At 60.6% G+C, this 12,864-nt stretch overlaps 1 protein-coding gene across 2 annotated transcripts in view; it reads right to left on the bottom strand.

Moving 5' to 3' along the window:
- Nucleotides 1-2,144: 2,144 nt before the first annotated feature.
- ARHGEF2 (Rho/Rac guanine nucleotide exchange factor 2) overlaps nt 2,145-12,864 on the bottom strand; it is a 40,485-nt gene continuing 29,765 nt past the window's right edge. The window contains exons 10-21 of one of the 2 annotated variants that reach the window (XM_026656256.1): nt 12,480-12,737; nt 12,077-12,153; nt 10,871-11,040; nt 10,074-10,141; nt 9,682-9,873; nt 8,933-9,034; nt 7,871-7,932; nt 7,357-7,398; nt 6,963-7,013; nt 5,824-6,246; nt 4,681-4,843; nt 2,145-4,110 (exon numbers count right to left, since the gene is read on the bottom strand). In XM_026656256.1, coding sequence (XP_026512041.1) covers nt 4,025-4,110; nt 4,681-4,843; nt 5,824-6,246; nt 6,963-7,013; nt 7,357-7,398; nt 7,871-7,932; nt 8,933-9,034; nt 9,682-9,873; nt 10,074-10,141; nt 10,871-11,040; nt 12,077-12,153; nt 12,480-12,737 — 1,694 coding nt within the window. In that variant the 3' untranslated portion in view covers nt 2,145-4,024. The remainder of the gene's footprint in view (nt 4,111-4,680; nt 4,844-5,823; nt 6,247-6,962; nt 7,014-7,356; nt 7,399-7,870; nt 7,933-8,932; nt 9,035-9,681; nt 9,874-10,073; nt 10,142-10,870; nt 11,041-12,076; nt 12,154-12,479; nt 12,738-12,864) is intronic. The other variant, XM_026656257.1, reaches the window with a different exon arrangement.

The following is a 12,864-nucleotide window of genomic DNA, read 5'->3' as shown; positions in this document are numbered from 1 at the left end:
CACATCAATATACAATTCTATGCATTTAAAGACAATAGGGCCTGATTCGCAGTTATGCGAAGGCCCCTTTCCGCCGCTCGGGCCGTGCCGGGGGCCTTAGAGTGAGTTTAAAGGGAATTTGGGCCCACTTTGCACTGCCAGAAAGGGGCTTTAGACAAGAGTCTCCCAACAAGAACCAGAGCCAATCGGTCGTCTCCCAGCCCCCCAGAGATGGGTATGGCTGTAGAGACCCGACCTGCTTTACGTTTCCCCACTGATGCCGCCTGTTGGTGTATTGACCCTTCCCTAGGCTCGGCTTCTTCCCCTCTCTTTCTAGTCAGGTTTGCTAGAGATTAAGGCCGGAGCAATCTGGCCTTAATCTCTCTTGGCCTCCCAGCCTATGAAGCGGGGAGACTAATCGGCCTCTCTCCCAGCCATTGTCTGTCTTCATGTCTATGGCAAGTTCTGCAGGGCAGGGACTGGCTCTCAGGCCCGCGGTCGCTACAGCCCCTCGCGCAGTAGGGCCCTTGTCTCGGCTTTCATCCAAATAAACTGCCAGGGAGGCAAAAGACATGGACACAGACCACGCTGCTCGCTGTTTATACTTCAGCAACATCTGGTTCTTTTCCCAAGCTCCCTCCCCGTCCCTCCATAAGCCTTTTGGCTCCACAACGTATTAGCGCTCCTATCCCCTTTCCCCCTCCACTCTAGCCCTGGGTGGTCTGCTACCGGCATTAGCAGCCGGAGTGCCAGGAATTGTGCTTCAAAGAGCCCAACTCCTGCGCCGACGGGCGGCGGCGTCTCTCTGGTGGGGGGAAAGTTTTACATTACAAAAATCTCCTTCCCCCGGCCTCTGTCGTCACAAACACCCAAAGAGTTTGCTCTTGGAACAGGGATCAGACCCCGAAACAGAGACCGGGGGGCTGACTTCAGCTGCCGGTGGGGAGTGAAGAGGATCTGGCCCCAGCCAGATTTCAACCCCCGGTGGCAGGGCGGTCTGCGGGGACTGGCCCCCTGGAGCATGGAGCAGGATCGCGCCTGCCTCACAGCCTGTAGCTGACCCATCCGTGGTCTAGCCGCTCGGGGGGAGACCAAGAGCCATGCAGGGGTAGCCCAGGGCACCAAAGCAAATCACTGCATTAGCGGGTGAGCCGATTCTTCCTGGATTCCACGGGGCAGACAGCGGCCGGCTCCTCCAGGGTTGCTCCGTGTCCAGCAGCCTCGCTAGACTCTGCCCCCGGACCAGCTGATCAGTCCAGTCCCCTGCTGGGAGATGATGTCAGAGCTGCAAAGTGGTACCCGTGCAGAATGCCCTGTGCGAATGCCCCAGCCTCCAGAAGGAAGCCCCGGGGTGTCTCATGCGACGAAGATGCACATTGGCCCCTCCCAGCAAGGTTATGGGACAGGCTTTGAGTGTCTGAGTAGCACGGGCCACACAAGGGGACGCTGTGGGCGCTTCCGGCTTAAAAACCAAAAAACTTCTATGGAAAACCCTCGGAGCTGCAACCCCCCACCACCAACACACCCACAAATTAAACCGGAAACATCTTACATTCACTACAAACCGCCTGCAGTTTGGACTTTTCATCCCCAAATCTCACCCCCAGCCCCACCCCAATTACTGTGCCAGCCTTGTAAACTGGACTCTAGAGAACCCGTCCACTCCACTCCAATACAGTCAGTAGGGGCCTGCTTCTCAGATACTGCTCCCTGCAGCACAGCACCCCCTAGTGCCACACGGGGGTCAGCACAGACTCGCTCCCTGCAGCACAGCGCCCCTGGTGCCACATTGGAGTGAGTCCGGGCTGACCCCTGCAGCAGAGCCCTGGAGTGAGGCATTGGGGTCAGCACTGACCCAGAGTGCCCCCTCCTTCCCCCGTGCCCTATAGCACACCCTCTGGCACCGCACTGGTCATCACTGACTGCAGAGCGTACCCCTGCTGAGCCACTGGCCGGGCTACCAAATACAGCAACGACTGAAAAGCACACATCCAGTTTCCACCGGCCGATGAGCTCGTTGGAGGCTCCTCTTTGCAGGGCTGTAGCTGGCAACCCCACCAGCCTCCTGAATCTTGAAAGCAACCAAGCCACCCGTTAAAAATTCAGGAGAAGTTTCTCTTGAGCAGATCGTTTTGACTCGAGTAAATCCAGCACACACACACGCAGGGGGTTGATTTTTTAATTATCTTTTTTTTTTTTTGTACAGTTAAATCAACAGGAAACAATAAACCAATTGAAACTCTTTTTGGCGTTAATTAAAAAACAAATTCCTCCCTTACAGCAACATCTGCTATTAATAGGTTTTATTGGCCAGCAGGCGTTTTAAAAAAAGAAGATTTTCTGTGGTCAGACTTTCTAAAAACGCAAACCTTCCGGGACTATTTCAACATGCCCCAATCCCTGTTTTCCTCCTACAATCCAGCCGGCAGGAGCAGATCAGCTGAATATTTTAAACACAAAGGCCAAGATGTTGCGGTGGTTCCTAGTGCATCTGCAAATCGATTTTGGAGTCACCCCAAAAAGAAATGTAACAAGGCCGCATTTTTTCAGGGGGCTGATGGTCTGTCCATCAGACTCCTTTAAGGGAGGGCTCCATTGAGGACTCCCCGGAAAATGGCAACACCCCAAAGTCAATCATCCCCCTGGGAAAAATCAGAGCCCCAAACTGTTCCCCCCCCCTCTTTTTTTTTTTTTTAATTTTAATTTAATTACAAAGAACTCCAGCTTTGGTACAAAGAACCCGCCACCCGCTTTTCTGCTGCCCTCTGACACACCCCAGATCCCTTTGCTGGAGTTGCCCGATACATTGTGGAGCAAACAATGCAGCCAGGGCTACGTACGCTCCCCCTCTTCCATCCCCACCGCACCGGCAGCCCCCAACCCCAACTGCCATTCACACGTCGGCAGGCAGGGGGCGACGTCTGGGAGGCCTTGGGATTTGGGGAATGTTCGCGCTCAGCTGTTTTTCAGGGGGCGGGAGGGGAAGTCCCAGGACAGGGAACAGTGCCCCCTCGCCCCAAAAAAATCTGGGAGAGGGCTGAACCCTGATGAGATCGCCCTCATTTCCAACTCCCGCACACCATCCTCCCTTTAAACATCACATTTGAGAGCCTCTTTTAGGTTTGTTTCTTTTAAAGGGCTAGTAGAACCACCGCTTATAAATACCCAGAGACGCTATTTGGGGCCATTCGCTGTATCTTTAAGGGATGCTGCCCGGCAGCCGTTGGAGAGCATTGAAAAACAGAGCAGGCTACAGCGGGAGGTCTGTTCCTTGCTCCCTCCCTTATGTTACATACCATGCGGGCTCCTCCCCAGAGTGGCTCGCACTTGTCCTGGCTCAATGGCGACTCCGAGTCAACGGGGGTGAGCGACATCTTGCATAATTAACCAATTCAGTGCTGGACTTCCCAGCAGAACGTCCCTTTTGACTGCTGGATCTTCCAGATATTGCTGCTGGGCATCCCAGCGGAAGGGTTAAATCCTTCACCCCAACCTGCCAGGGTGCCCCTATAGTGTTGGCTTGCGTGTGTTTTCGCACAGGCACATCTAGTGTGAGCTTCGTGCAACGTCACGGAGAATGGACCCAGACGGGAGGACTCATCCGGCTGGCGTCTGACCGAACCAGCCAGGGGGAAGTTAACATTTGCCCTGGATATCAGACACCTGTGGCTTCCTCCCAAGGTCTGATCGGCTCCCAGCCAAGGGCCGGCAAATAATCCGAACCCTTCCGGTCCCTCCCGCCCCAACAAACAAAATAAATAAATTAATCGGCTCGGGAAGCCGCGGCAAACCGGCCGCCCCCTCCCCAGGGGAAGGAATAAAAAAGGAGCTGTGGATCAAAGAGTTAAAAAACATCCCATGAGCCCAATGTCCTGGGGCAGCTCGGGAACCGGGCCGTGGTCCTGCTCCCCCTCCACGATTTGGTTTGTATTTGGTGCAGTTTTTCCCAGGGTCTCTTCCCTCTTTTGGCCAGGAAAATCTGTGGCAGCAGCGTCAACCCCTTGGCAATGGGTGGGCGGAGGAGTAGGGGGGTCGGGGCCCCTCTCTAACTGTCCAAGGAACCGCCCTCTCCGTCCTTCACTTCCTGGCTGCTCTCCACCTCCTCGGGAATGTCCTGCATCCTCGAAAAATCTGCAAGGAACCGAACACCCCAACTGATCAGCTCATGCACCAAGACGTCCATTAATTCATGGACTAACACCCCAGAGCACCAAGTCTGCACGAGGGGCACAGCACCATTCACCCATATGGTACAGACAAGGAAACTGAGGCACAAGCAGGGGGAGGACTTGGCCAAGGTTACTCAGATCCCAGGACTCCTGACTCGAGCCACTAAATCCGCTCCCTTCCCAGGGCTGGGAACAGAACCCAGGAGTCCTGACTCCCAGACGCACCATTCTGGAGAAGGACCGGGGAATTGGGTGTTGCATTGTAACGCTTAGGGACACCAGAGACTGCCCAGGGCAGGACAAGTCCCGTCCCCCCCATCTCATTCGCCCATTTCCATGTCGGACCCTATGCAATCTCACTACCCTGAAGCCCCAAAGCTCCTGCTAAGTTGCACAGGGACGAAATACGCACGCCAGGGGCAGGATCAAACCCAGCGCCTCCTGCACCGAGCGCGCAAACCCCTGCCCTTGAGCGAAGGGTGCTGGCTGTGGCAACGGCTGGGGGTGACATCGCCACACGCACCACACTGACCTCGAGGGCTGGGAGGTGGAGACGGATGGCTGGCCACGCCCTCGTCCTCAGACAGCGCCTCAAAGTCCTCGTCTCCCTCCTGAAGCTGGGCGGGGCCGTCGCCGCAGTCGCCTAAGGCACGGTCGCTTGGCAAAAGGTTCCCGTGGTTGCTCCCTCGGCTCTGCTACGGGTGGGGGAAGAGGACTCGTGTGAATGCAACGCCGTGGTCCTGGGGGCGTCATCGGGGATCGAATGCAGGAATTAATGGCTGATCTACCAGAGCCAAGGCTGGGCCGCCTCCTTGACATGGGTGTGTGGCCCAGACACCACTAGAGGGGGACAGAGCGCCACACGGCGTGGGCGTGGCTTCCAGCCCCCTTCAAACGAAGTCCCGTTGAACACGGGCAGGACAGCAGGGCTGATCGAGGAACGGGGAGGACCAAGGACTCCAAGGGTTTTGTGCCAAAAGACGGGATCCTTGCGCCACGGGCTCCTGAGGGGAGGGACCCTGCCTAGGATCTGGAGGGGATGGCGCAGGGGGCGACACGGCCCTGGACGGGGGGCTAAGAAGCAGGTACGATGGGGTTGTGGGATTTTATTTTTTTTAGGGAGTGAGATTTTTTTTCCAGCCCCAAATCAAACTGCACCCAGGGTTTTTTACATCCTGCTCCTGCACTTGCTGTGTGGGACACCGCACAGCCTGACCGTGGGCGCCAGGAACCAGAGGTGCCCTGTGCTGGGGGCAGGTGCTGACTCTCCGGCAGAGGGAAACCCCAGAGAAGGCTCCTGGCCGCCTCCCCCTTTCAGCAAGGGGGCAAGAGGGCTGGGAAGGGTGGCGTGTGAATTCCTTGGCTCGGGTCAAAAGCCCTGGGGACAGCAGGTCCCACTGGTCAACCCAGCAGGGCAACCTCCCGCCCCGCCCTGCCAGGGACCAGCTTGTGCCACCCATCTGCTGCCCACGGAGCTGAGACCCAGCAAACGCGTTTCACGCCCAGCGTCATGGCTGGTGATGCTGGGTTACTCCCGACCCAGTCAGGAGTCGAACTGGTGACTGACGGGCTCCCTGCCGTGCCCCTGACCCCCAGCCCGGCTGGCAGCCCTTGAGCAGTGGGTTTGCAATGCTGCGCCGCCCCAGGCGCCGCCGTGCATCGTGGGTAGCCATACCTGGGGCGGGGTGAAGCTGAGATACAGGGCGTCCCCCGCGGGCAGGCTCCGCCTCCGAGGCTCCGCCCCCTTCCGGACCCACACCGCCTCGGCAGCGCCTGCGGCCACCTGCCTGCGGGCCTCCTCCGCCTCGCGCTCCAGCCGGGCCCGCTCCTGCTCGCTCTCCCGCAGCCGCGCCTCCAGCGCCCCGGCCTCCTGCACCTTCTCCTGGCACAGCTGGCGGCACCGGCTCAGCTCCTCCTGGAGCAGGGTGTGCTGCCTCTGCAGCAGCGCCAGCTCCGTGGCCTGCTTCTCCGGGGCCTTGGCCACGGCCGCGTCCCCCGGCGCCCCCTTGCGGGAGTTGGCGCGTGACAGCTTCTCCTGCCGGCCGCCCCCGTCGTAGAGGTGCAGCTCCAGGATGGAGTCTTGCTGAACCACGGCGGCCTGGGGAGGGGAGAGGGCGTCACCGGGGCTGTCGCGGCCCCACACTCAGCCGGACGTACAGGCCCCAGGCAGGGCAGGGGCGACCCCTAGGCTGGGATCCCGGCTCCAGCAACTCCCCGGCCAGCAAACGCTTGTCTCTAGCGCTCATTTCGTACCGGTGGCAGCCCTGTACTCTGCCCCCCAGGGGCAGCTGTGCCCCTGTCCCCAGGCCCCGTGCCCCTCCCTCCAGCCCCCTTCACCTGGGCTCTGGGCCTCCTCCCCGCTGGGGACTTCTGCTACCCCATCCCCTGCGCCAAGCTCTGCACCCCTTGGGCCCAGGAATGCCTCCCTGTTTGCATGGGCTCCATGCCCCCCACCCCAACCCCAGCTCTGTGCCCCTCCCCACAGGGATTCTCCTCCTTCCTACCCCCATCTCAGAGCCCTCTCCCCAGGACTCTCCCTCCACCTCACCCCCTGCCCCAGGGGTCCCCCTACCCCGTCCCTCCATACTACATCAACGCTCTGTGACTCCCTCCGCCCCAGTGACAAACGCTAGGCAGCAACAGGGGAACCTCACCCCCACCCATAGAAACATGCCTCAGCTTCACACCAGGACGGATCCCACCGCACCCACCAAGGGGAACCGAAACCTTGCTCTACAGCTGGTGGGGAGCAAAGCTCGGGGTTCCCCCAACCAGGGGGCACGTGGGAAGGGAGGGAGGTTTGATGGTACAGACCTGCAGGCCATGGAGGAGGGCGTAGAGTGCCACAAGCCGGTGAATCACCTCCTGGGAGGGAAGAGAGCAATAATTCCATGTAAATAATAAATCAACAGCTCTTTCCAGCCATAGATCTCAAGGGGCTTTAGAAAGGAGCTCAGTATCATTATCCCCATTCTACAGATGGGGAAACTGAGGCACAGAGAGGGCAAGTGACTGGCCCAGCAGGCTACTGGCAGAGTTGGGAATAAAACCCAGGGCTCCCAGCCCAGGGCTCTAGCCACTAGACCACACTGCCTCCCAATCCCCACACTCAGCACAGGGGGCAGAAGCAGGACTCCCCTCTCCTATCGACCCCTTCCCTCCAGCTGTATAAATCCCACCCCCATCCAGAGGCCGCCAGCCCCCCTACCTCATGGGGTACCTTCTGCTGCACTTGGTTACCATTCCCATCCTACAGAGAGAGAAGGCAGAGATTAGCCATGTGAAGCCCCCCATAGCCAGCCGGTACCCCTAAAGTGTGTGTATTACAGGCCCCCCATGTGACAAATCTGTTACAGCACAAGCCAGGGGGGCTGGCTCTGTAGCTCAAGCTGTAGCAGCTCCTGCTTTTAGGCCTGGAGGTCGCCGGTTCAGTCCCTGGTGTGTCAGTGTGGATGGAGGCAGTGATAGTAATGTGCCAGCCAAGGCTCTACAGACAGGCCTAAACTGAGCATAACAGCCCGCGCCCCGCGCCCCCCCGCACACGTTTCCCAGGAGGGAGCGTGCCATCCCTGTTTTACAGATGGGGAAACTGAGGCACAGCAGGGCCACGTGGCTCAGGCAGCACCAGGAATGGAACCTGGCTTCCCCCGGCGCTGGCTGTCAGACCCCGCCGTGGCGTCCCCACTGGGACTGGCTCCCTGCCGGGGCAGAAAGGGACTTACCCGCTGGTCGGAGTCGGCCCTGCAGAACTCCAGGGAGCCGTTGAGGCTGCTGGTCTCGCCGTCTGCGGAGGGAAGAGTGAGCAGATGAGACAGGCCGCGCTAGCCCCTTCCAGGGCCGAAATCCGCCTGCGGGTCACCGACGCAGGAGGCGCCCGGCCCTTGCGACATCTAATTTTAGTGGCTTGTGCTAGGTAGCACCTCCGTAGGGGTCAAAGGCTCCAAGGCCCAAAGGGACCGTTGTGATCAGCCAGTCTGACCTCCTGCATACCCGAGAACCTCACCCAGCGACGGCTGCGTCTGGCGGGGCTGGAGGGGCACTTTCAGGAAGAGATGTAAAGCCTAAGGCCTTGTCTACTGCAGGTTTCGCTGGCCGAGCTGTCGGTCCCAGGTGCGATCCCCGACCCAGAGCGGAGCCAGCAACAGACCCATGTGTAGACACAGTTACTACAGTACAAAAAGCCCATCCGGGGAACTGGGGTACGCTTTTTGCTGCACCTCCACTAGGAGAGTTGACCAGTGGAGCTCTCCAGCACAGCTATACTGACGAGCCTTTCTAGCGTAGTCACGGTCCCAGGGGTGTAGAATCCCCCACGTCCCTCGGCATGGAGTTCCAATGGTTAACAACCCGCACTTAAGAATCTGCACTTCATTCCTAGCTAGGTCTGCCTTCAGCTCCCACCCATCGGCTCTCGTTCTGCCTTCGGTCGCTGGGTTAGACACCCCTCCCCCCTCACAAATTGCCTCCCCCTGGAGGTGGTCCTGGGATAGGACCCAGTCGCCCTCCGTCTATTTTGCTTCCTCCAAAGAGCAGGGGCAGCTCCTGAAGCGTCTCGCTGCAAAGCAGGTTTTCCCAGCCCCGTGAATCATTCCCGTCCCTCTCTCTACAGGCCTCTCCTATCTTGCAAGATACACTCCTTTTCTACTGGGTGTATCTGGCACAAATAGAAAACACTGATCAGCTCCGGGGTCTACGCGGGCAGCGTCGGGCCCTGCAGCGAGACTGCGCCCCGCGGCGCCCCCGACAGGGAGGGGAGGAATCAGAAGGGAGGTCTCAGCTCGTACTCGGGGTGTCGGAGCCGGTGCCGGAGCCGCCGTCGGGATCAGCAGGGTGGTTCTGGTCTCGGTCCCTCACGGCTCCCACGAAGAGATCCTTCAAACACTCCACTGGGGGAGAAACGCCTGGTGAACTAGTGCCGGCAAGACACTGATATTCCCTATCTTTCTGTACCGTGAATCCTTCTGCAGCCCTGGGGTCTGCTAGCAATGGGGCTGGGGGGGGTACAGAGAAAGGATGGGCACTAAACCGGGACTCAGGACACCTGGGTTCAATTCCCAGCTCTGTCACTGACTCCCTGCGTGACCGTGGGCATGTCACTGCCGGGCTCCGTGCCTCAGTTTCCCCATCCGTAAAATGGGGAATGAATACAAACGCCTCTTTCCCACCCTGTGTCTGTCTGGTCTATGCAGACTGCAAGTTTCGGCCGGTCTCTCCCTCTTAGCACTGGTTGTTCTCCCCCTGACAAGAGATGAACACTGGGAAGGGGAAATCTGCCTGCTTTGGGCCTTAAAACTCATCCTTATTAGAGGTTTGGAAGAGACCCATTGGGGGGCGGGTTATCCCACAACTGTCCACTAGAGGGAGCACTTGCCCCTTGCTCGGAAGCAGCTGGTGCTGTCAATGTGTGAGACCAGATACCGGGCTAGATGGGCCCGGGGTCTGATCTGCTACGGCAGGAGATCCGGCAGGCCGGCCCTGCAGGAGGGAGGGCATTTTGAGAGCGGGGGGTGTTTAGTCCCATGGCATCGGGTACCTTCGCGGATGGCTTTGCGGAGCAGCTTCTCTCCGCGGGGCCCGTCCAAAGACTCGGCCCGGAAGAGGGTGCGGGGGGTCGGGCAGGCTGGGGGGTCCTCGCAGCCGCTCCGCAGGCTGAGCATTTCCGCGAACAGCTCCACCTTCTCCTCCAGCAGCTCCGTGATCTCCCGGTCCCGCTGCGCCATCTGGTCTGGGGGAGACGGGAAGGGAGGGGGATGAATGACGGGGGCTGGCAGGGCAGCCTGGGCCAGGGGGTGGGGGTCGAGGTTACTGCTGGGCCAGGGCTCACTGGCAGGGACTGCTGGGAGGGGACACAAGGGCCAGTGACTGCCAGGGACACACGGGGAGGGAGAGGGGGGCAGTCACTGCGGGGGCAGGGCGACCCCCTACCTTTCAGCTTGCGCAGGGTGGCCTCGCTCTCAGTCTCGATCAGGGGGAAATCCTGGCGACTGGGGCACCTAGAGCAGATCGGCCGCGTCAGGGGCTGGAGCCACAGGCTAGAAATCCCCAGACCCCACAGCTCCTTCCCCAGACTGCGGATCCCAAAGCACCACCCGGACGCTGAGGGCCTGAGCTCCACCCCCGCCCCTGGGGGAGGTCACTGTCGCTCTCCCCCCTGGGCCACCAGGGACAGACGCCCTTCGTGCCTGGTCCAGCTCGCAGCCCTCTCCCTGAGAGCAGGGAATCAGAGCTGGCTCCGTCCGCCCAGCCAGATGCTCCACAGATCCACCCCAGCAATGCCCCCTCCATAGGCACCCAGCCCACGTGGATGGCTGCCCCTCCCCTCCCACCCCCTTCCCTCGGATGTCATCTTCACCCCTCCACTGGCTGCTCACGTTGGTCACCCCCTGGCCACCCAGTACCAGTTTGATAGCTTATCCGCTCCCCTACAACCTCCCAGAGGTCCCAGGCACCCCCCACCCCATACCTTTGACACCCCCTGCCCCTCCCACACTGCTCACCCCCTTCCCCAGCGCAGGGAGGCTCCCCCAGAACACAAGCCACTTGGGCCAACAGCGGAACCAGAACCTGGAACTTTCAGTGCTAAAAGCCCCAGCTTCTGACGCTCGAGCTGGAGAAGCGGCTCCCTTTGCCGGCAGCTGTAGTAAAGCTTTTATCCTGCCCGTGCCAGACCGGAGGCAAACGAGTCCCTCCCTTTCCCCCTCCCGTGGGGCGGGGGCACTCACAGGCGGACGGTTTGCTGGATGATCTTCATCCAGGTGTTGCGGTCGTCGCGGGAGGCGGCGTGGACCTCGTACATCTCCGGCGGGGTGCCGCTGATCAGGAACATGCCCTTCTCCTGGTTGGCGATGTCCCGGACGATCAGGTTCTGCAGGGAGATCACCGCCGGCTTGTCCTGCGGGAGGGGGTGTGGCAGCCCATTAGGGGGGGTGAAGGGGAATGGGGGGGGATCCCAGGGGTTCACGAAGAGAGAGGACTGCGAGGACTGGCCGAGTCCTTATCTCCTAGCCCACTCGTCTGTCCATCTCCACCGGCTGTCTCTTGTCATACTTAGATGGGAAACTCTGGGGGCACTCTGTTGTGTCCTGGCCCAACGGGGGCCCGGTCCAGGACTGGGGCTCCGGGACACTACCGTTACGCCGGCACCATCCGAGGGGCAACGCACACGGGCAGGCTAAGACGACGCAGGAGCTGGGGCGATGCGAGCAGGTGCCCAGGGTCCCGGTGGCACAGCTGGTCTTCACCAGGCTAGTGCAGGTAAAGCTCGGGCAGGTCTGTCTGCCCGGACTGCAGGGCAGACAGAGCCGCGGGTTACTAAGCCGGGCGCAGATGATCTACCAGAGCAACCCGTTTATTGGGTCAGGCACCGGATGGGACTCCAGACATGGACTGTTCCCAGCTCTGCTGCTGACCCGCTGGGTGGCAAATCGCTACCCCCGCCGTGCCTCGGTTTCCCCTCCCAGCCTTTGCCTTTTCCATGTAGCTTTGGGGCAGGGACGGACTCTCGCTGGGTCGGTGCAATGGGCCCCTCTCCACTGCCATATAAACAACAGCGATAGCCGCAAAAGAGCAACCCGGAGAGCAACGGAGCAGACGCAGAGACCACCGGGCTACGAGCCAGGCCGGGTCACAACGCTTCGCTCACACAGCGCCTACCACTGGAGATGCTCCCAATGCCAACGAATTCACCCTCCCAACGGCCCCTGGCGGGAGCGGGTCAGGATCACATCAGGTTTGTTTACAGCTGGGGAAACTGAGGCCGAGAGCTCCGGCAAGGGGCTCTCCTGCGGTAAGATGGGACCCAGGAGTCCTGACACCTAGCCGTGTGCCCTGAGCCCCAGCTAAGCCAGCCCTTTTGCCAGGAGGCCCAGCTGTTTCTGGCCAGCCCTGTGGCAGAGGATGAGAAGCCGGAGGGACCAGCAGCAGCTCACCAGGGCAGGGAAGGTGAATTTCTGGTCCTTCTCCTGGAGCAAAATGAGGACGTCGGTCATCAGCAGCACCAGGACATCTGCGAGCAAGAGGAAGGACACAAAGGCATCAAGGCGAGGGGCCTGCGGGCGATGGGAACCTCCGATCAGCTGCTGCAGCCCGGCAGGTTCACTCAGCCTCAGCCAGGCCACAAAGGGAGGGGGATGGAGCCTCCGCCGGCAGCAGAAGGAACGGGACACCCCGGGGAGCAGCCACACCTGGGAGGAGGCGGAGGCTGGTGCCCGGCGTGGCTTCAGGCTGGGCTTTGGGGGGGGCGGGGAAAATCAAGCCCATGTGGATGTGCCTGGGGGTGGGGACCTGAGCCTCTGCCAGGTTCCCCCAGGGACTCCCCCCCCCGGCCCGCACCTTTGAAGCGCCCGGCCGCCGTCTTCCACAGCAGGCATCCGTCGTGCACCAGCTTCCGGCGCAGCAACTCGTCTTTGCAGAAGGAGGCGCTGTGGCCCTCCCAGTCCAGCCGGGCCTTGGACCGCCCGTCCACGCGCCCGTAGATCTCCTGCAGCCGCGCGTTCTTCTCGGACTCGTGTACCTCCTGGTCGATGGCCGAGATCAGGTCCTTGACCAGCGTCAGGGCCGTGCCCAGGTCCTGCTGATCCACCTCGTTCCCTGGGGAAGGGAGGGGACAGCGCCAGGAGTCAGGGCAGCTCCTTCCCCAGTAGCTGAGCCGGGCACGCAGGGCACTCTCCACGCCCCCAGCTCTGCCCGTGTCCCTCGATCCCGACCTGCAGCCCCC

Source organism: Terrapene carolina, unplaced genomic scaffold (genome assembly GCF_002925995.2).
Source record: "Terrapene carolina triunguis isolate 2854851 unplaced genomic scaffold, T_m_triunguis-2.0 Scaffold227, whole genome shotgun sequence".
NCBI classification, from domain to species: domain Eukaryota; kingdom Metazoa; phylum Chordata; order Testudines; family Emydidae; genus Terrapene; species Terrapene triunguis.
Note: the sequence above shows the minus strand (reverse complement) of the source record. Positions and strands in the feature narration are given on the sequence as shown.